Raw genomic sequence first — 20,610 nt, forward strand, 5'->3', positions numbered from 1 at the left:
GCTGCACAATCTGAGATGCAGTTTTCAGATGAGACATAAACTGAGAAAATGGATGTATAAGATTCATGGCATTGTTCAAAGACCGTAATACTTCTGGTACCCAGCCGTATATTTATTCCTCGTTGAGAATTGCTTTGATCTCAGTAGTGACCATAATGTTTTTGGTTTCTTTTCAGAATCCAATTTTATTTTTAAAGTTATTCACTAAAAGATTGAAGTCACAAGGTTAATGGTTTAAATTTGCTACACAAAAATCAAGAAACATGAACTATAATAACTACACAATTTTAAATGGTCAGTTAATTCAAAGATAGAAATACAATGAGTACAATTACTTGTACACCAAATCCAAGGGCCCACTTTTACCATTTTGATTCTAAGCGCTGAATCTGGGTATAATTCCAATCCAACTTAAAACTGTTCTCAGCCTCTCCCAAATGCACTTAGGCTGAAAAAAAAAATTGGGAGTCCGAATCACACTGTGAGGGGGCTTATCACGGCCGAAACGCTGCAGTTCCAATCAGACCTTTGAACTGTGCGTGCACAGTGAGGGAAAAAAATCAAAAAAATGCAGCCCTGTCACATTGCTCCTGGGCCACAAAAAGCAGATAAAGCGGCCTGGGAGCAATGGTCCCCGCAGATATCGTCCCATCCCCACAACATAACTGTCCCCCTTACCCACTCACCCCGCTGCTATCCAGACCAATCGTGACCCTCTGCTCCCTCCCCCCACTGATTGCTTGCAGAGTGGCAGTGGCTCCCACCGCCCCCCACACCAGAGATCAATCTGACCCACCCCCAGCTTACCTCTTCGGAAGCTGGAGCACCTGAAACAGACTTTTGCCAAGCATGTCTGTTTCATGTCATATTTGGATGGACAAACGCAATGGTAAAGGGGGCAATGCAGGTGAATTTGGGTGGGCAGCCCATTAATTCAATTCAAAATAATGCAAATAGATTTAAATTGCCATTGCACCCGTTTCAGGCGTGGTTCGGATCACGGCCATGCTTGGGCCTTAGTGCTGCAGTTACCTCTGGCAAGATTGCTGATAAAATCTCTCATCCTAAGATTGTAAACTCCTTGTTCAACATAGGTGTTTCTGATATAATCATCTGGAGTCAGAACTTCAAGTTATAATGTGCTCCTCTTCCCCCCTGACCCCCCCCCCCCCCCCCCCCCCACCCCCACCACCCTTCCCCTTCCTCCTCTCCCTCTCCCCCTCACACCCTTCCTCTGTCTCCCCCTTATGCTCTCTTCGCCCCCCTTTCTACGCCCCCCCCTCCCTCCCTCCCTCCCTCCCTCTAATACTTTAAATAGGGGATCTCTATTTTCAGAATAATTCATGCTGATAATGCACTATTTCTTTTGGATTGCACTTGAATAACGGCACAAGTTATGTGCTCAAATTGTGCAGTGGGCTGGAACCGACAACCATCTAAAACAAGCTATCGCTTTAAAAAACATTTTAAAATTGTATGCGTGAAGTCAGGTCAGTGTTAGGTGCTGTACATCTTTTAGTCCAAAGTGGTGATACTCTGATGTCGTGATTCCAAAGTGTGCGTTGGCTGCTTAAGATGAAATACTGGAAAGTTAGTTGATTCATTGATGACTCATGTCTGTCATAACCTTCAAAAACTGTGAAATAGTCTATTTTGACCCATTTACTGACTCAAGACATCGTGAAATTTCTGACCAAATTAAATCTCAAAAGTTTCTGTGCTTTTTCAATGATAACATACGTTTCTAATATTTGTATGTTTCTAGTATTTGTATGTACGTTTCGTAGTATTTGTATGTTTGTAATCCCACTTCTCTGCATTCAAACTAACCCCAAAGGTGAATGGGCGCTATTTAACCTGCTGGAAGTTTCCACTTGAATCATGCTTTTCACTCAAACCTTTATTCGCCAGTAAGTTTTGTGTATCTGCGAAAGTATGTGAAGGTAGACTATGGCATCTCTTGTGCTGTTTAAAAAAAAATTAAAGCCTGTTTTTTTTTCACTGAAAGTAATTCCTTGTTCGCCCCCTTGCTCTTCTTCCTCCTCCAAGTCTGTAATGATCAGATCTCTGAAAGTTTTCTAGAATGCAGAGAGCACTAGCAGCATCAGTTATAGGCCATTTTACACTGAATTCAATTGTCTCTCTGTGCTTGTCATTTGACTTGTGAAACAATTTGCACAATTATGCTGCTGTCAATAGATTGTTGGAAATGGCACATATTAATAAGAACATAAGAAATAGGAGCAGGAGTAGGCCATCTAGCCCTTTGAGCCTACCCTGCCATTCAATAAGATCATGGCTGATCTGTCGTGGCTCAGTTCCACATTCCTGCCCTCTCCCCATAACCCTTAATCCCCTCTCTTATCAAAAACCCATCAACCCGCATCTTAAAAATATTTAGCGAGGTAGCTTCCACCACTTCAACGGGCAGAGAATTCTAGAGATTCACCACCCTTTGAGTGAAGAAGTTCCTCCTCAACTCCGTTCTAAACCGCCCCCCCTTTATCTTGAGGCAGGGCCCCCTAGTCCTACTATCCTTTCTGAGCGGGAAGAGTCTCTCCACCTCTATCCTATCCATCCCATTCATCATCTTATACGTCTCAATGAGAACTCCCCTCATTCTTCTAAACTCTAACGAGTACAAGCCTAATTTATTCAGCCTCTCCTCATAGCTCAACCCCCTCAACTCCGGCATCAGTCTAGTAAACCTCCTCTGCACTCCCTCCAAGGCCAAAATATCCTTGCGTAAGTACGGCGCCCAAAACTGCACACAGTACTCCAGCTGCGGCCTCACCAATGCCCTATACAGCCGCAGCAAGACCTCCCTACTTTTATATTCAATCCCCCTCGCTATGAAGGCCAGCATCCCATTCACCTTCCTGACCACCCTGCTGCACCTGCAAGCTGGGTTTTTGCGACTCATGCACAAGGACCCCGAGGTCCCTCTGCACTGTCGCCTGCTGCAGTTTTTCGCCACGTAAGTAATAATCCTTCCTACCATTATTCCTACCAAAGTGGACCACCTCGCACTTGCCAACATTAAAATCCATTTGCCATTTCCTGGCCTATTCGCCTAGCCTATCTAGATCCTTCTGCAGACTCTCCACACTCTCCGCACAATTTGCCGTTTCACCAATCTTGGTGTCATCAGCATATTTCGACACCCTACACTCGCTTCCCTCCTCCAGATCATCTATATAAATGGTAAATAGCTGAGGCCCCAGCACCGACCCCTGGGGCACTCCACTAGACACCATCTGCCAATCCGAATAGCACCCATTGACCCCCACTCTCTGCCTCCTATTTGACAACCAATCCTCTATCCACGCTAACACCCTACCCCCAACTCCATGTCCCCTGACCTTCTGCAATAACCTCTTGTGAGGTACCTTGTCAAACGCCTTCTGAAAATCAAGAAAGACCACATCCACCGGCTCTCCTCTATCCACCGCCCTAGACACATCCTCATAGAACTCCAGTAAATTTGTCAGACACGACTTCCCTTTAACGAAACTGTGCTGCGTCTGCTCTATTAAGCAATTCCTTTCAAGATGCCTCGCTATTTCCTCCTTGATGATGGATTCTAACATTTTACCTACAACAGACGTTAAACTAACCGGCCTATAATTCCCTGCCTTTTGCCTGGCACCCTTCTTAAACAACGGCGTAACATTAGCCGTTTTCCAATCTTCCGGCACTTCCCCGGAATCCAGCGACGTCTGGAAAATAACCACCAAGGCATCCACTATCACCTCCATCATTTCTTTCAGAACCCTCGGATGCATTCCATCCGGTCCTGGCGACTTGTCCACAATCAGCCCCTCCAGTTTGTCGAGCACCGCCTCTCTAGTAACAGTAATGTCATTAAGACCCTCCAGTCCTACCACTTTTCCATCTCTAACACCCGGCAAATTATTCACGTCCTCCTCCGTGAAGACAGAAACAAAAAAGTTATTCAAGACCTCAGCCATATCCCCATCCCCTACCACTAAGTCCCCCTTCTCATCCTCTAAGGGACCAACGTTCACCCTAGCCAGCCTCTTCCTTTTTATATATTTATAAAAACTCTTGCTATCCTTTTTTATATTAAGCGCTAGCCCAGCTTCATAGTTTCTCCTACCCTTCTTTATCAACTTCTTTGTCAATCTTTGTTGATATTTAAACCTCTCCCAATCCTCTTCTCGCCCACTACTCTTAGCTACTCTAAACGCCTCCGCTTTTAATTTAACACTTTCCTTCACCTCCTTCGTTATCCACGGCTTATTACCTCTCCTCCTACTGTCCTTTTTGACCATCGGAATAAATTTCTGCTGAGCACCAAGAAAGATCTCCTTAAAGATCCTCCACTGCTCCTCAGCAGACCTACCTTCCAACGCGCTCCCCCAGTCCACATTCGCCAATTCTTCTCTCATCCTACCGTACTCCCCTCTGTTCAAACAAAGGATGCGCGTCCGGGAACCCACTTTCTCCTCCTCCATCTGCACCAGAAACTCCACCATACAATGATCACTCTCCCCAAGAGGATCCTTCACCGCAAGGTCCCTAATTCTACCCGCCTCATTACATAACACCAGATCCAAGATAGCTCGCTCCCTCGTCGGCTCCAACACACACTGTTCCAGGAAACTATCCCGGCAGCATTCCAAGAACTCCCCCTCGAGCCCACCGCGTCCAACATGGGTCGACCAATCTATGTGTAGATTGAAATCCCCCATAACTACAGCCATCCCATTCCTGCACGCCACACTTATTTGCGCGTTAACAGCCCGCCCCACCTCCAGATCATTATTCGGGGGCCTATAGATGACACCCACCAGCGTCTTCCTCCCTTTGCTGTTCCTAATCTCTACCCACAACGATTCCACTTTCTGCTCCTTGGCTCCAATATCATCCCTTGCTACCACCCTGATGCTATCCTTAATCAGCAGAGCTATGGCCCCCCCATCTTTCCTCCCGCCTATCCTTCCTAAACACTTGATACCCCTGGACATTCAGCTCCCAGTCCCTGTCACCTTGCAGCCACGTCTCTGTAACGGCCACCAGATCATATCCATTTGTGCCGATCTGCGCCACCAGCTCATCCACTTTATTCCGAATGCTTCGTGCATTCAGATAAAGTGCCTTCATCCCAGCCTTCACCTGGACCCTATTTGCCGTAACGCCACCAACCATACTCACGCCCCCTACTCCCTCTATTATTGGGACATCCTCGGCCTCTTCCCTTACCTGTACCCTCTCCTTCACTTTAGACCCCGTAATGTCACCTACCCTCGCACCCTCCCCCCCTAATTAGTTTAAAGCCCTGTCTACAGTTCTCTTTACTCTATTCGCCAGCACCCTGGTCCCAGCACGGTTCAGACCAACCCCATCCCGCCCGAACAGGTCCCACCTTCCCCAATACTGATGCCAATGCCCCATAAATTCAAACCCATTCCTCCCACACCACTCCCTGAGCCACCCATTCACTTCCTTAATCCTATCAACCCTACGCCCGTCTGCACTCGGTTCAGGCAGTAGCCCAGAGATAACCACCTTGTCGGTTCTACTTTTTAATTCCATTCCCAGCTTTTCATACTCCCTCCCCAGATCCTCAGTTTGCATTTTGCCTATGTCGTTGGCACCCACATGTACCACAACTACCAGATTCGCACCCTCCCACTCCAGGTTCCTCTGCAGCCCAGATGCGACATCCCGGACCCGAGCACCAGGCAGACAACACACCCTTCTGTGCACTTTGTCATTGTGACAAAGGACAGTGTCAATACCCTTAACCCCACTATCCCCAATCACTACTACGTTCCTTTTCACCTTCTCCTTGCCTATGTCCTGCTGCATCACTGTGCTGTGTGCAGTTTGCTCACCGACCTCGCTTCCCTCGTTCTCGTCCAGACTGGAAGCAAGAACCTCAAACCTGTTATGCAGATTGAGAGGTTGAGGCCTCCGCTCCCCACCCCCCCCCCCCCTTCCTCTGCTCCCCACCCCCCCCCTTCCTCTGCTCCCCACCCCCCCCCTTCCTCTGCTCCCCACCCCCCCCTTCCTCTGCTCCCCACCCCCCCCCCTCCTCCGCTCCCCATACCCCCCCCCCCTCCCTTCGCTCCTGACCCTTAGAGTTAGCCCGTCTAGGGGGGGTGGATGTCACTTGCTCCCCATTGACAATGGCACCCTCTCTCCCCCTGATGAGCCTCAGTGTCTGTAGCTCAGAGGCCAGCTCATCTACCTTGAGCTGGAGCTCTTCCAGCAACCTGCACTTACTGCAGGCATGGTCACTGGGAAGGACCCTGGGGTCCACCAGCTCCCACATCATACAGAAACAACACATCACATGCCCCTCCATTATTCACTGTAGTAGTATTGAAAATTTCCACACGAACTTACCTGGCCCTTTTTCTCCCCAGCCCTTTTGATATTAAGCCCTAGTAGCTCACTCTGCTTCCCTCTCACTCCGCTGTCCACTCCGACGCTGCCCGCTGTCTATACCAGGCCTCTTTTTAAACCTGGCGCTGATTTAAAGCTTGCTGGCCCACAACTCCCTTCTAACCACTCCCTCAGAATTCTTAAAGCGGTAAATACAAAAAGCCTGCAAAAATGCTTTTAAATGATTTAAACAGTTCTACAAGGAACAAAGTGCTTTAAACTTATTTAAACAGGTTTTTAACAGGTAAATTCTTATCTCTCTCTCTGCTCCTTCACTCCTCTGCTCCAGCAAACAATTCCAGAGGCAATAACTTTATTCACAGAAAATAAGTTTGCACTAGCAGTCTCTTCTGCATTAATAGTATGCAAAAACAATAATATTTCCTTTGCACAAATTTTGCAAAAAGCTTTGATAAGTTTGAAATGAAGTTTAAGTTTTATTTTTAAAATAACAAACTTTAGTTTTTTTTTCCCCAATTTCTGTTGATGAGGATTTTCCATAGGTATATGTGCGCTCATCTTGCTGATACTGGTATCTGTTTCTGAAACCTGAAATATTTTTTGTGGTTCCTCCCTAGTGATTAACATCCACAACACGTTAGCTTCTACATTGTGCAGAAAGAATTAGTTAGCCAGCAAGCAGAATCCTGCTATGTATCCTGCAGGACTCTGTCAGAATGGCTACAAACTTTGCAGATGTATTTGGTCTCAGCCTTGCCTTGCAGTTTCCTGTGCTCGTGTTTTGGAGTCCTTCCTGCCCAAAAGAGGTCACTAACTCAAAAAGGGTGGCAACTCTCCGGTTTACAGATCCTCTTTATGGCTTACAGGGAGCTAATGTATTTTGGAGGTTGGTAAAGAATTAAACCATGGTGTACTGGCCCCTATCATGGGCACAAGGGACACCTGTTACGTATAGGGGAAGGAAGGCTAATATCACAATCTGCACTCTGAAGAGAAGATAAACAAAGTGGCCTCCTTGCTTTCAGAAAATCCCTACAGTGCAAAAGAAGGCCATTCAGTCTATCAAATCTGCACTGACTTTGTGACAGAGTATCTTACCTAGGCCCAGCCCCCTGTCCTTTTCCATAATCCTGTACATTTACCATGTTTGTTCCCCCTTAATTACACGTCTTGGGACACAAAGGGGCAATTTAGCATGGCTAGTCCCCCTAACCTGCACATCTTTGGACTGTGGGAGGAAACTGGAGCACCCAGAGGAAACCCACACAAATACTGGGAGAACATGCAAACTCCGCACAGTTACCCAAGGTTGGAATCAAACCCAAGTCCCTGGCGCTGTGCCTCAACACTCATTCCTAATACCCAACTCATCTCAATCCTGTAGGCAGGCATCTGTCCTCAAAACCGCAGTGAAACCCTAGTAACACATGCTGCTGCCTAACATATACAAATGGGCTGATTCCATAATGTGGAATTCTCCAAATGCAAAGCTTACCCCAAACTTAGCAAACAATGGCAACAGCAGTTATTTGCATTTATATGCTGTCTTTACTTTGCTAAAAAGCCCCATGGTACTTTTAAAAAAGAGGGGTTGGGGATAAAACTTGTGTTTGCTGAACGTAGTAGTACTGACACTATCTGAGAAAATTGCTAACGCACAGTGAGTAATCTTAAAATCTAGTTCCTCTTGGTATTTTCCATTATCACATTTAGCATTTAAAATGCCCTAGATGAGCATTATATTGGCTTCCACTTTCATGTATAGTTCGGACAGAGGCACAAGTAAATGTTTGCTGATACCAAACTAGGAAATATGTTAAGATGTTTGGAAGAAGGATGAAATCATGCAAGGCAAACTAAGACCAGAGTCTTCCCTTTTGGTGTGTAAATCTGGTGGCAAGAGAGGAAGTGAGGGTGATTTGTGTTCGGTAGTGGGCGGCTGGCCCCTTTCAATCTTGTGCTTTTCAGCTCATTACATATCCATCCATAAGAAACATAGTGGATCTTGTGGCAGGGCTGTGCAGGATGTTGCTGTCCCACCCTTGCTCATGGGCATCAGTAGTCATATTTAAAGAGCATTTGGACAGCCTGCACTATCCCTGCCACCTTTTGCCTAGTCGCTGCTCCACCGTTCCCCGGTAACCCTTCCCCCTTCTCGTGCCCTCACTCCACGCAACTTGCACTGCCACCATCCAGTTGAGTGTAAGCTGACATTTACAGATGTTCCCCAAAGTGGACAATGCGGCGACAACTTGCTGGATGAAAGGAGTCAGTCTTGCCCAGTGCACACCATTTGTATGTGGTCATGAATGTGAATGTTCTAATTTCACACTGGTGGGGAACTCAATTTGGAGGGGATTTTAATTCTAGCAATCTGGCCTTATAATAAGCATGCCTGACATGCTAATGCAAAGGGGCTTCCCGACATTGTTTGTTGGGAAACATGACCCCTCTTTTAAAATCCGAGAACATAATTGCTAAAGTTTCTCCCACCTCAAGGCAACTGATCTCTGTCTTCACACCAAATTGACCTCTCCCACTGCCAAGCTTCCTGCTGCTGGTAGGTCCCAAAGATTTTGCCCTGTGATGTGGTACATTTTCCCTCCAACATTTCTCCTCCATTGGAAAGCTCAGTGGAACAATTCTCGTTTGGTTTCCACTCTTGCTTACCCAGTCTTAGCAAAAGCATGTCCAGAAATAGCTACTCATTTAATCCCTTACACCTTTATATTTAAAGACACCGGGGATCTATTTTTAACCACTTACTGTTATTCATCTAAAAGCTACCAATTGGTGGTAACTTCACAGACATGGTGGTAACTTTCAGATCTTCTGATATCCAGCTCTGCCTCTCCCCTGCCTCGGTATTGATAAACTGATGTTTTCAATCTTGGATGAGCCGCAGTTTCATCTGGTTAAATATCAAGAAAATCAAAGCCAGCGCCTTGTGCACACATAAACTGTGTAGCCTTGGCATTGCTTTCATTCCCCTCTCTGGCTGAAACAAATTATTTTAAACCTCTGCATCATAAATTCAACCCTCAGTTGCATTCTCAACTGGATATCCTCTCCATTACAATAACTAGCTACCATCAGTTCTGCAAGATTGTCTACCTATTCCTCTTCCTCAGAAATTTGTTATTGAAAACTTCATCAATGCACTTGCAATGTTTTTATTTTGATGTTTCCCATCTCTCCTGGCTGGCCTCTACTTCTGGAACCTCCTGTAAATTTCAGTTTATCCAACACTTTGCCTGTAACGTATCCAGCATTGTCCTGCTCACCCTCATACCTGTTCTCACTGACCTCAGGTGAATGTTTATTCAAAGAAGAGCAGGGGAGTTAACCTCAGTGTCTTGGCCAGTATTATCCCTCAGTCAATATCATAAAAAAAATGATTATTGGATTGCTGTATGTGGGTATTTACTGCGCTGGATTGGCTGCAGTGACTACACTTCAAAACTATTTAATTGGCTTAGGTATGTCCAACAGCCATGAAAAGGACCAAATAAATACAAGCCTTTTTTCTCTTTAAATCACCTTCCAGTCCTTCAGAATTCTAAATTACAATCCTCGTATTTGAATCATTTTATGATATTGGTTTTGCTTATCTCTATGATGTCCAGCTCTACAGACCACCTCCTTATGTCCCCCACAACCCTCAAACTTTTCGTTTTTCTGTTCATGTGCATCCTCTCTCTTCACCCCCTACAGCTGCCTAAGCCCCTGCAATTTCCACCCAAAATCCCTTCTTTAATACACTGTTTAAAATCCATCTCTTTGGCCAGATTTTTGGTCAGTCCTCACTCATAACACTCCCTTTAATTTGGCATTCAGTTTTTTTGATTAAATCTCTGAAGTGCCTGGAGGCGTTCTTCTGGATTAAAGGCATTAAATAAATGCAAGTAGTTATTATGTCAACCAAGATTCAGATAGAGCATCAAAAATACATGCGCCAGCAGGAAGTTGAGGTGCCAGTGTGTAATGAAAGTCATCTGTGTTTGGTACATTTTGACTCCTCTTGGAGCTACCCACACACTTATAAATAGGCATTCATCATTCTATTGAAAATTGCTCCAACTGCATTGAAACAATATCCAGTAGTACTTAATTTCTATTTTGGTCTACTTTTGTCCTGGGTCAAACATTTCTCAACATGTCCACTTTATTACCTAGAGTCATAGAGGTTTACAGCATGGAAACAGACCTTTCGGCCTTACTTGTTTATGCCGCCCTTTTTTTTTTTGACCACTAAGTTAGTCCCAGTTGCCCTCATTTGGCCCATATCCCTTTATACCCATCCTACCCCCCATGTAACTATCTAAATGCTTTTCGCAAGACAAAATTGTATCCGCCTCTACTACTACCTCTGGCAACTCATTCCAGGTACTCGTCACTCTGAGTGAAAAAAATTGCCCTCTGGACCCTTTTGTATCTGTCCCCTCACCTTAAACCTATGCCCTCTAGTTTTAGACTTGCCTACCTTTGGGAAAAGATGTTGACTATCTAGCTGATCTACGCCCCTCATTATTTTATAGATCTCTATAATATTACCCCTAAATCTCCTATAACGAATATCGCTTGGCTCCTACTGGTTTATTATGCTTATGTAATGAAAGGCCCATCAGAAAAGAGGATAGATGTGACTTTATCATAAGTTCTAGTCTGAGAGCCAGTAAGTGCTTAAAGTCTGATATTTCAAAAGTACCCATGAAATAGCTTTCTGTGCCTACGTAAGTTGTTTGGAAATGAAATTATTTACTTTTTAAAAAAAAAATCCCTTTCCAGTATTAAAAGTTCTTTTTGAATTTAATAAAATGACCTTACTAGCTACAAACATTTTTAATTTCTAATCATGATCGAGTTTCATAGCTAAATAAAATTACGTTTTGTCTTTGTTGGCTGTAGGTCTGGAAATGTGCCTGTGCTGATCTCTCTAGCTCAAGGAAGAATAGTTGTGAACTAATGGCTGAATTGGAACATGACGCAGGTGTAAGTACACAGCCTTTCAAATATCTTGTTATCCATGCATGAATAACTCTGTGGTCAAAAGTGTGTTTCTATTTGATGTGATCAAATCTTGTGAAAGGGAAGAGAACTTTCTCCATGGAAGGAATGTGATCAAAATACAACATTTATGCAAGCTTCATCTAAATCGAAATTTGGAGGACAGGGCAAACTTGCAGTTTGAGGGAAAAAATAATCAGTAACAAAGAAAAGACTTGCATTCATATTTCAGGAACATACCAAACACCTTGTAGTATTGAATCATATTAGCTGTTATTTAGGCTAAAACAGGAACCATATTAAGCACAGCAAGAGCACTGAGGTAAATTTGAAGTTCATCTGTTTTTGGTTGTTTGTAGGCAGCATAGATAGAAGTGTAAAGTGACAGTGTTGTGGACAGATAAATGTTACGGATGCAAGGTATTATAAGATGATTATGTTTTGGACTGTCTCTAATTCAAGGTTAAATGGAGGAATGAAGAGAGTTATGTGATTTCCTATGAGTTCCAGGTATGCTCACCATTAAAATGTCAAGATTAGGTATAGAAACAAAACAATCAAGAAGGCTAATGGAATGCTTGCCTTAATATCTGCAGGTCTAGAATACAAGGGCTGCCTATCATGCGAATACTTTAGATGAAAAATGCCAGATAGTGCCTTTAAGGTTGGAAAACTCAAAAGCTGAGTTAAGGATTAGTGATCCAGTTTAATTTTTAAGAACGTTTATGTTGGAAGTGGAAGGGGCTACTTAAGAAACAGAGGTCCTGAGAAGGAATGTGTTTACCATCGTGATAAGTCCTGATTTCTACAGAGAGAAGGAAGTATATGTAGAATGCTGTTCTGGCAAAATGTCAAGAGAAGACATTCCAGCGACTGCAGCAAGGCATTTACAGTGCAGGGAAGAAATAGGAAGGTTCTTGCATAACCAATCATGGAAAATGAAATGATCTAGCTACCTTAGGAAGACCATGTTGATAATAATTTGCTGCTTTATTTTGAATCCTGGCATTCAAGTGGCTGTAATGAGGAAGGTGACAGGAACTCAGCATCTATAAGTAAAATTCCTAATTAGTAAGTTATTTAGCGTATGGTAAATTAAAAATTCCTTCAAGTTTAGATACCAGCCTGTATTCTCCTGGCAAGTAATACGTGTTTATTTTAAGGCAAAACCTGTTCGATGAACTTGTGTAACTAGACGTGCTCTGCAAAAGTTCAAGTTGCATCATTTCATTTTGTAGTGCCAGAGAGACTTCAGAATTAGGCCAGTATGTTTGAAGTATCAGTCAGGCCTTGCTTGCTGGAGGTTTCTTTGTTGCATGAAGGGAAATTCTGTACTGATGCCATTTTAGAGTGAAAGTAATTTGGTTTGGGTTTTCTTTGACAGGTAAATACAATCAGCCTGAATCCTATAGGCACAATGCTTGTTTCAGGCAACAAGGAAGGGACTGTTAGTATTTGGGACCTCACCACCTTAACTGTTTTACATCAAGTCCATTGTCATCTGGGTACTATCAATGATGTTGCGTTCAGCCCTGGTATGTTTCAGACTTAAAAGTTTTTTTTTATCAAATGTAAACCTCATTACATAATCTTAGGTTTTGGAATGTTTTTCAGGTGTTTGACAGTTGTTTTCTTTTTCTGAGAATAGACAAATCCTTATACTATTAAAGTAATGCCTTTTAGGCCAAATGTCTTGTGAATTAATTTACTCTAATTTACATTAAGTAATTTCAGAACTTTTTTTGGTATTTGATAACCATTGTGTGTGGTAAATTTTAAAAATGCAACTTGACTTTATGTTGAGGTAATGAAAAACGGTTTGAAAGTTTATTGTCTAACTAAACATTTCAGTAAATTCTGATAGTTAATCAAACTTACATACTTACTTGCAGATAGTCGACATGTCCTCAGTGCAGGAGAAGACTGTTGTCTGAAAATTATCGATGTACAAACAGGGATGCTGATCTCTTCTTTGCCTACAGATCAGCAACAAAGGTAACAGCTGCTGCAGTTACATAAGAGTATGACATTTATATGAGAAAACAAGAGAAGTCCCGTATTCCATTACAAATAGAATAAGACAGTATAGTTTTTTTTAAGTTGAAGATTATATTTTGTCACAGAAATAAACTTGGAATTTTAACAAATACAAAACTGTATTTACAGGTGTTTTTGCTGGGATGGAAACACTGTTCTTTCAGGCAGCCAGTCTGGTGAACTTTTAGTATGGGATCTAATGGCTGCAAAAGTTACAGAAAGAATCGTTGCACATTCAGGTATGACCTCAACATTGATTTCCTATATTTGCTTAACCAAAGTCTGTCATTTTTCTTTGTTATAGAATATGAACTCTGTGAAGTCATCTAATCATTTGCATTACCACATTTTATAACTCCCTCTAGTGTCTATTTTATTTCCCCTTCTATAATCAATCTGTATTGGGGTCTTCATTTGAAAAGGCATTTCTGCTTTGGAATTGACCAACTTATGAAGTTTCAATGTCCAAGATATTTCCACATCACAAGTTATATTTTTAAACTCTGTTATGATAGTAAAGTAATGATGATGGAATGGGAGCAGCTCTAAAGAAATTCCCAGCATTTGAAATTTGGAGCAGTCCAAATCTAAATAAATAACCAAATCAATCTGGACCAGAAAGATTTCTCTAACATAGACTCCCATAAATAAGAACAAAGTATTGTGGATGCTGGAATCTTAAGCAAAAACAGAAAATGCTGGAAAACTGGTCTGGAAGTGTCTGTGGAGAGAGAAAATAGAATCAACATTTTAAGTCTGTATGACTCTTCAGAGCTAAAGAGGGGTAGAAATGTGATGGATTATATATTGTATAAGGGAGGTGGAGCGGTTGGAGTTGTACAAAAAAAAGTCTGGTGATATTGCTATTGTTGGTAGGACCTAGTTACCCAATAAAGTGACAGTGGCCTTACTTCTTAAGCTGCTGCGGTGCATAAAGGTAACATTTCAATATAAATAAGTTGCATGTCCAGAGGTGGTTGACAGGGCAGCTAAAAGTGAATCACACTTGTGCAGAATAGAAGTCTCACACACATCAGGCTGGGTAAGGACAACAGGTTTCTTTATCCAAAGTCATCCATTCCTCAAGGATCATCCTGGAAAGTAAAGGTAATGGCTTCTTTTCACTGTTAATGAATGTCTTCTTAAACCCCTCCATTCTTTCCCCTCATCTTTTGCAAGAAGCAGAGGAATTCACGAGCTTTTTTTGTTAGTGAGAGAGACCATCTGTTTCACTGTTGCTCTCCTTTCCGTTGCTCTCCTTTCCATTGCTCACCAAGCTCTGGAGCATAACATCATTTAATATAGAATCGTAGAACACTACAGTGCAGAAGGAGGCCCTTCGGCCCATCAAGTCTGCACCAATCACAATCCCACTCGGCCCATACCCCCATATCCTTACATATTTTACCCGCTAATCCCTCTAACCCTATGCATCTTAGGACACTAAGGGGCAATTTTAGCATGGCCAATTAACCTAACTCGCACATCTTTGGACTGTGGGAGGAAACCGGAACACCTGGAGGAAACCCACGCGGCCATGAAGAGAATGTGCAAACTCCACATAGACAGTGACCCGAGCCAGGAATCGAACCCAGGTCCCTGGAGCTGTGAAGCAGCAGTGCTCACCACTGTCCTGTGCTGCCCGTAAATCATTTCGGGATTGAGAACCTTGCCCTGGTTCTCCATCCCAAATCAATATTAACGAAGGAAAGTTGTTGCTTTCTTGCTGGTGTGCAATTCCCCAGGCACTGATCACTCTCTGAATCCTTGACTATTAATCATATGTGAATCTTAATGTGAATGTCAATTGTAAAATGGAGGAAGTTCCAAAATGAGATGCCTTATAAATAAAACACTGCAGATCCTGTGTATTGAGCTAGACCAGCAGGGATGTTTAGTGGAATTCCAACTTCTGGATAATGAATGTTTTCCTTTTAATTTTTTCCTGATTTCCATCTTCCCTTGGCTGCCTCCAAAATGTGGAAAACCAGGAGAAAAGAAATTAGCAAGAAATATCTCCTCCAATACCAAAAGCGGGAACAGGCCCGAGGTGCACTGCCACTCAAGCATATGCTCCCTGGACCTGGCTACCTTCATCCATCCCACTAGAAGAATATATTCTTCTGCTGGCCACTGAGTGGAACAGCAGGGCTCAGTAGGCAGATTGGGGATGAAAATGAGAGAGCAGCTGAGCCTGAATTCTGACTGTTGTAGTGAATTGGCATTAACTTCCCGTCATGGTGGCTTGTCCATGAAATGGCCTGTGGGGCCCCAGGGTGGCTCAATGTTGCTGGGTTTGTTGGAAAGATCAGGCTGCCAAGTGACTGGGTGGATGGGTGGTGGTGTGTAAGGGGTATGGGAAGAGGGGCTGGTCTGTATAGGTGCATGTGTGCATTCAGGCTGAGTACAATTATGAGGCATTGCGTGGTAAGAGGCATTTAATTAAGTCTTCTGTCAGCAGCGAATACAGAGAGCTTTGTTGAAACCTACTTGAGGATATAAAATATATTTACAAACTGCTTTCAAGACAGAATTTCATATTTATATGATTTATTATATATTGATTTAGTGAATGTTACTGTAGTGCTCTATTGCTACTTAATGTCTGCTGATCTCTGGGGTCACCTTCTGTTTCAAGAGTTTTTCAATATATTTATGAATGTATGTTGGGATATGGACATTGCTGGCAAGGCCAGTATTTGTTGCCCATCCCTTTTTGCCCTTGAGCAGGTGTAGATGAGTTAAACTGGGACCACATGGAAAATAGTTTTTGAAGAACTGCTGTGTTCCTTTGCTTTGTTTCACATCTAACATGGTTATGTTCTGGTGTTAGTATGGACTCCATCCTGTACTAAGTGTACTAACTGCATTGCTGAAATATGGAGATCATTTTGGTGATATGATTCAAATGCATTTATCCACAGTATTGACAGTAATAGAAGATGAAATTAATTAATGTTTCTATGCGCTTGAAATCTAATAATTCCACCTATTTGAAGTAGCCAAGAAGTTTTGCATTTTACTACAGATCACTATCGTTATATGATTCCCTGTCATAAAACCTTTTCACACTTTTTGTCTTCAGCCACATCCAGGCACACATGGCAAAATGCCCAATCAAATCTGCTCATTGTATAAATGTCTAAAACAAGACTCTTTGGCCGTCACGTTTAGTTATCAGTGATACAGGATAAGATCATGATCTCTGTTGATCATAGTTTAATCCTGTACAAATAAATCGGCTTTGTCATTGTTGGGTTGGACTATATTATGAATGCATTTAGGCGATTATCTAGATGCAGCTTTGTTGTACATTTCAAATAGAAATCTCAGTTGGCTGATCATTAAGTACAGCTTTTAGACACAATAGAGCCAAATAATATTGGAATTTTAGTACAGTAAAATAGAATAGTGAGGCATCCATTCAACTTTGAGAAATGTTAATTTTGAGCAATGATTTTGAAAATAAGCTAACAGATATTGATCTTGCAAAATCAAAAGCTTGATTACTTCATGTCTCAGTCTATGCAATTTATTCTAACTGTTGCATAATTCCTCTGTTTGAACATTGTAAATTACCAAAGGAATTATCTTTTTTAAAAAAACATCATTTGACATAATTGGTTTTCTTTTGTTTTTGTCAGGTGCTGTGACATGTATTTGGATGAATGAGCAATGTAGCAGCATCATAACAGGAGCAGAAGATAAACAAATTATTTTCTGGAAGCTGCAGTACTAAGTGCCTTTCTTTGGAATCTCACAAGACTTTACCTTTTAGCACTTTAAAAAAAACATGAAGCAAGAATTATTCTAAAGATGCATTGTCCATAGTTATCCTTTAGGAAGAAACTAATGCAAAAGCAAAATCTGCAGGTGGTGGAAAACTAAAATAAAAAGTGCTGGAAACACTCAGATCAGGCAGCATCTGTGGAGAGAAACCATCAACATTTCAGGTCAAGATGACAGCGTCAACCAAATATGTTGACTTTGTTTCGCTCCATAGTGCTGCTTGGCCTGCTGAGTATTTCTAGCTTTTTTTTTGTTTCTATGATAAGATTAATCTCCTTCATAGGAATACTTTCCTCCACTCAATAAACCTCTCAAAACAGCAGCAGCATGTGTAAACATTAAACTTGTCTTGATAGCTTGTTAGATCTTGCATTGGGCCTTCCAGCATATTGTGCAGTGTAAAAACAAAAGTGTTTTTGAGTGTTTCCATTTGGAAAATGATAGTTAAATATGCGGAAATAGTAATTTTACTTGGATTTGACCAAATTTTATACTGTTAAAGATATTTATTATGTTTTAGTTGCTGTATGGCCAAGTGTTTTACATCAAGTACATGATACAATAATATGATTTATCATAAATTTCAGCTAGTATTAAGAATGTATGTGAAGTTGGTCAACTAGGTTGTTAAGATTAGTCATGAAGTACAAGAATTATCTGTCAAAAGACGAATTCTTGAACCTGAGCTGAGCTAAGGTTTTACTTTTGTTACGAACTCATTTTCACTTCAATGGATCGGAGTCCATGCAAGACCAAATTGTGTCTGTCAAAACGGATGTTTCTATAGAATCCAAGTGCTTTTATCTTGAGGTAAATTGTGAAATTTTTAAGAATATTCTGACATAATTAATGTGAGTTTTATTCAATGTTCTCAGTAGTTTTTTTAAATTATAATTGTGCCTTGTTGCCCTTCAGTGGTTAAGAAATTTCCTGAGGATGTATACAAGTTGTGCTAATTACTGGAAGAAAAATTAAAGGTTATGTAAAGTATTTAAAGTAATATAATAGATAAAATCTTTGTTGATGACCAAGTCCTCTGAATAAATGATTTTGTAGAGGGACATTGTCATTACCGATGTGGCTGAATAAGCTACCATTCCAGGGAGTATTTCATCACAAAATAAAATTCTCTGTATGTGGCATCAAAAGTATCCATCAACTGAAGTTAAACAAGATAATCTTTACATTAACTCTACAGATACAAAATAAAGATTATAATAACTTGGGAAATAAGGGTACAGTTGGATTTTTTAATCTACTAATGGGTTATATATTCAAGATGGCTGCATATTTATATATTATTTGATTTTGTTCTCCACAACAGCATGACAAGGCATAAACTGTCACTAAAATTAGATATTTAACCAGAATTGGAATGTCTGTCTGTTTCTGGAACATTATTTTAACAACAGCAGACCAGTTGTTGTATTGTTTACATAAGAACCTTTATACTACCACTTCCATCATGGGTTTGGGTAACACTTGTTGTTTTTTTAATTGTCTAATTCCTTGTAGAATGTTAGTTAAATCTCTTCACCAATTGATATAAATGACCATAAAATTTCTCCATGGGGAAAAGACAAATTGTCTATTACAAGGATAATTTTAACTAGTTTATTTATGCTAAAGCACAGGTCCTGTCCATCTCCTGAGCGAGGTTGTAATCATTGTCCCTTCCACACACTGTAAACATTGCTCATGTATTTCTTGCTCAAGATGGTACATTGCTAAGGGGGTTGACTTAAGAGCACCAATATTTGAGTGTGGTATTTCAATTTAGTTAGGTCACCCAAAAAGAAGAGAAAAATGAATGTGGAAATTGAAAATTATCTTGTACAAATGTTTTTTCAACTGGAAATAAAAAATTGCTATCTATTTACATCATTCCGAACTCTCAATTTGTAGTTTTTTTGCGATGCATAACTTGGAGTTGTTTATGCTTGGTTGGCAGATAGTATTACATTTTACATTAAAGCAGCAAGCAGAAGTCAGAATTTAACAGTATATGTGGTAATCTTTCTGGTCCTGAAATCTATTAAGAAACATCACTCATCAGAAACTTTTTGAGCAGACCCTCAATTATCAGAATTTTAATAGTGCTTTGAGTGGAAGACAGTGTTGGGTATGTAAAACAATTTTTCTATTGCTGTATAATAAATTATGTTTCAGATAAATATTTAATGTTTTCTGGTACACATACTTGTGGTTAAGGCTTTTTAATATAATTTTATAACCCAGAAGATTCTAAAATCCAGAAGTAACTTGGTTCCAACTATTCAGGACTGGAACAGTTAGTGTGTTGAAAGAATGTATTAATTCTGTAATTCCAGATTTAATTGTGATATTTGAAAACATTTTGTAAGACCACATATAAATTGATTTTTTCAGTTTGCACATTGGTTAAAGTTTGTCACTTAAGTTATTGCTAAAATGTTTTAAGTATATAAACCAAGTACTTCATCTAATGGACAGTCTTAACTGAAGCTGACCATAGCTAATCATGTAGCCACCATAAACATGTACCGCATTCCAGACAGTGTGTTGCAGGCTTATTCTCCCAACTCTATATAAGTTGCATACTAAATTTATTTTATATTTGTTAACTCATTCCATCTGACCATCCCAAACTTAAACCACGTGACCGCTGCTCCTGCTAAGCTGCATAGCAACCTAAAAATTCTGACATAGGCTGAATTGAACCACTTTAAATTACCACGCATGTACTGCAGTGCAAGAAAATTTAAAGGACCCCACATGCTTAAATAGGTGGTTTACAAAAATATTAGAGTGAACATTGCTAATGGCCACAGGTTCAATCAGCACTCTGGTGCTTAAGTGCTGTGAATATAATATTTTCAATTTTGCTGTAATAACAGAAGCTGTCAATGATCACTTAGTGTAAATCTGGCTGATTCTGGTCTCTGCTTGTTAAACGTGGAATCCAGAGCTGCTGTTTGTTTGGGATATCCTGTACCTCCACACAGTTATGGTCTTGATTTTCCAAAGTTCTAGATTTTAGAAGCTCCCATTGGATTACAAATGTAATATCACTGTTCAAGAAAAAGCAAAGGCTGACAAGCTAGTTAACCTGACAATCATTTGGAACACAATGGAATCTATTAAAATCTTAATGCACCACAAGGATCAGCACTGGGGCCTCAGCTCACTGCAATCTATATTAATAACTGAGATTGAGAATAATGTAAAAATTTGTTGGTGTTAAAGGTAAGAATATAAGCTCTGAGGAAGATGAGTTGTATTTTTGGAGCACTCTTCATGACTGAGTTGAGATTCTACATACTTTTATAGCCAATAGTCCTGAAGTGCAGTCACTGTTGTTGTAGGAAACTAAGCAGTTAATTTATAATTGAAAGCTTCCATGATCAGCAATATGATAATCAG

General features: G+C 41.0%; 1 protein-coding gene across 1 annotated transcript in view; it reads left to right on the forward strand.

The window, feature by feature from the left end:
• The window catches only part of nsmaf (neutral sphingomyelinase (N-SMase) activation associated factor), a 91,436-nt gene extending 71,911 nt beyond the window's left edge, over window positions 1–19,525 (forward strand). Inside the window, exons 27-31 of the mRNA XM_080194192.1 lie at window positions 11,284–11,367; window positions 12,767–12,917; window positions 13,275–13,377; window positions 13,549–13,658; window positions 17,064–19,525. Of these exons, the coding sequence (XP_080050318.1) occupies window positions 11,284–11,367; window positions 12,767–12,917; window positions 13,275–13,377; window positions 13,549–13,658; window positions 17,064–17,158 (543 nt within the window). The 3' untranslated portion in view covers window positions 17,159–19,525. The remainder of the gene's footprint in view (window positions 1–11,283; window positions 11,368–12,766; window positions 12,918–13,274; window positions 13,378–13,548; window positions 13,659–17,063) is intronic.
• Window positions 19,526–20,610: the final 1,085 nt, after the last annotated feature.

Source organism: Carcharhinus amblyrhynchos, chromosome 8, assembly GCF_965287045.1.
Source record: "Carcharhinus amblyrhynchos chromosome 8, sCarAmb.v2.hapA, whole genome shotgun sequence".
In the NCBI taxonomy this organism is placed as follows: domain Eukaryota; kingdom Metazoa; phylum Chordata; class Chondrichthyes; order Carcharhiniformes; family Carcharhinidae; genus Carcharhinus; species Carcharhinus amblyrhynchos.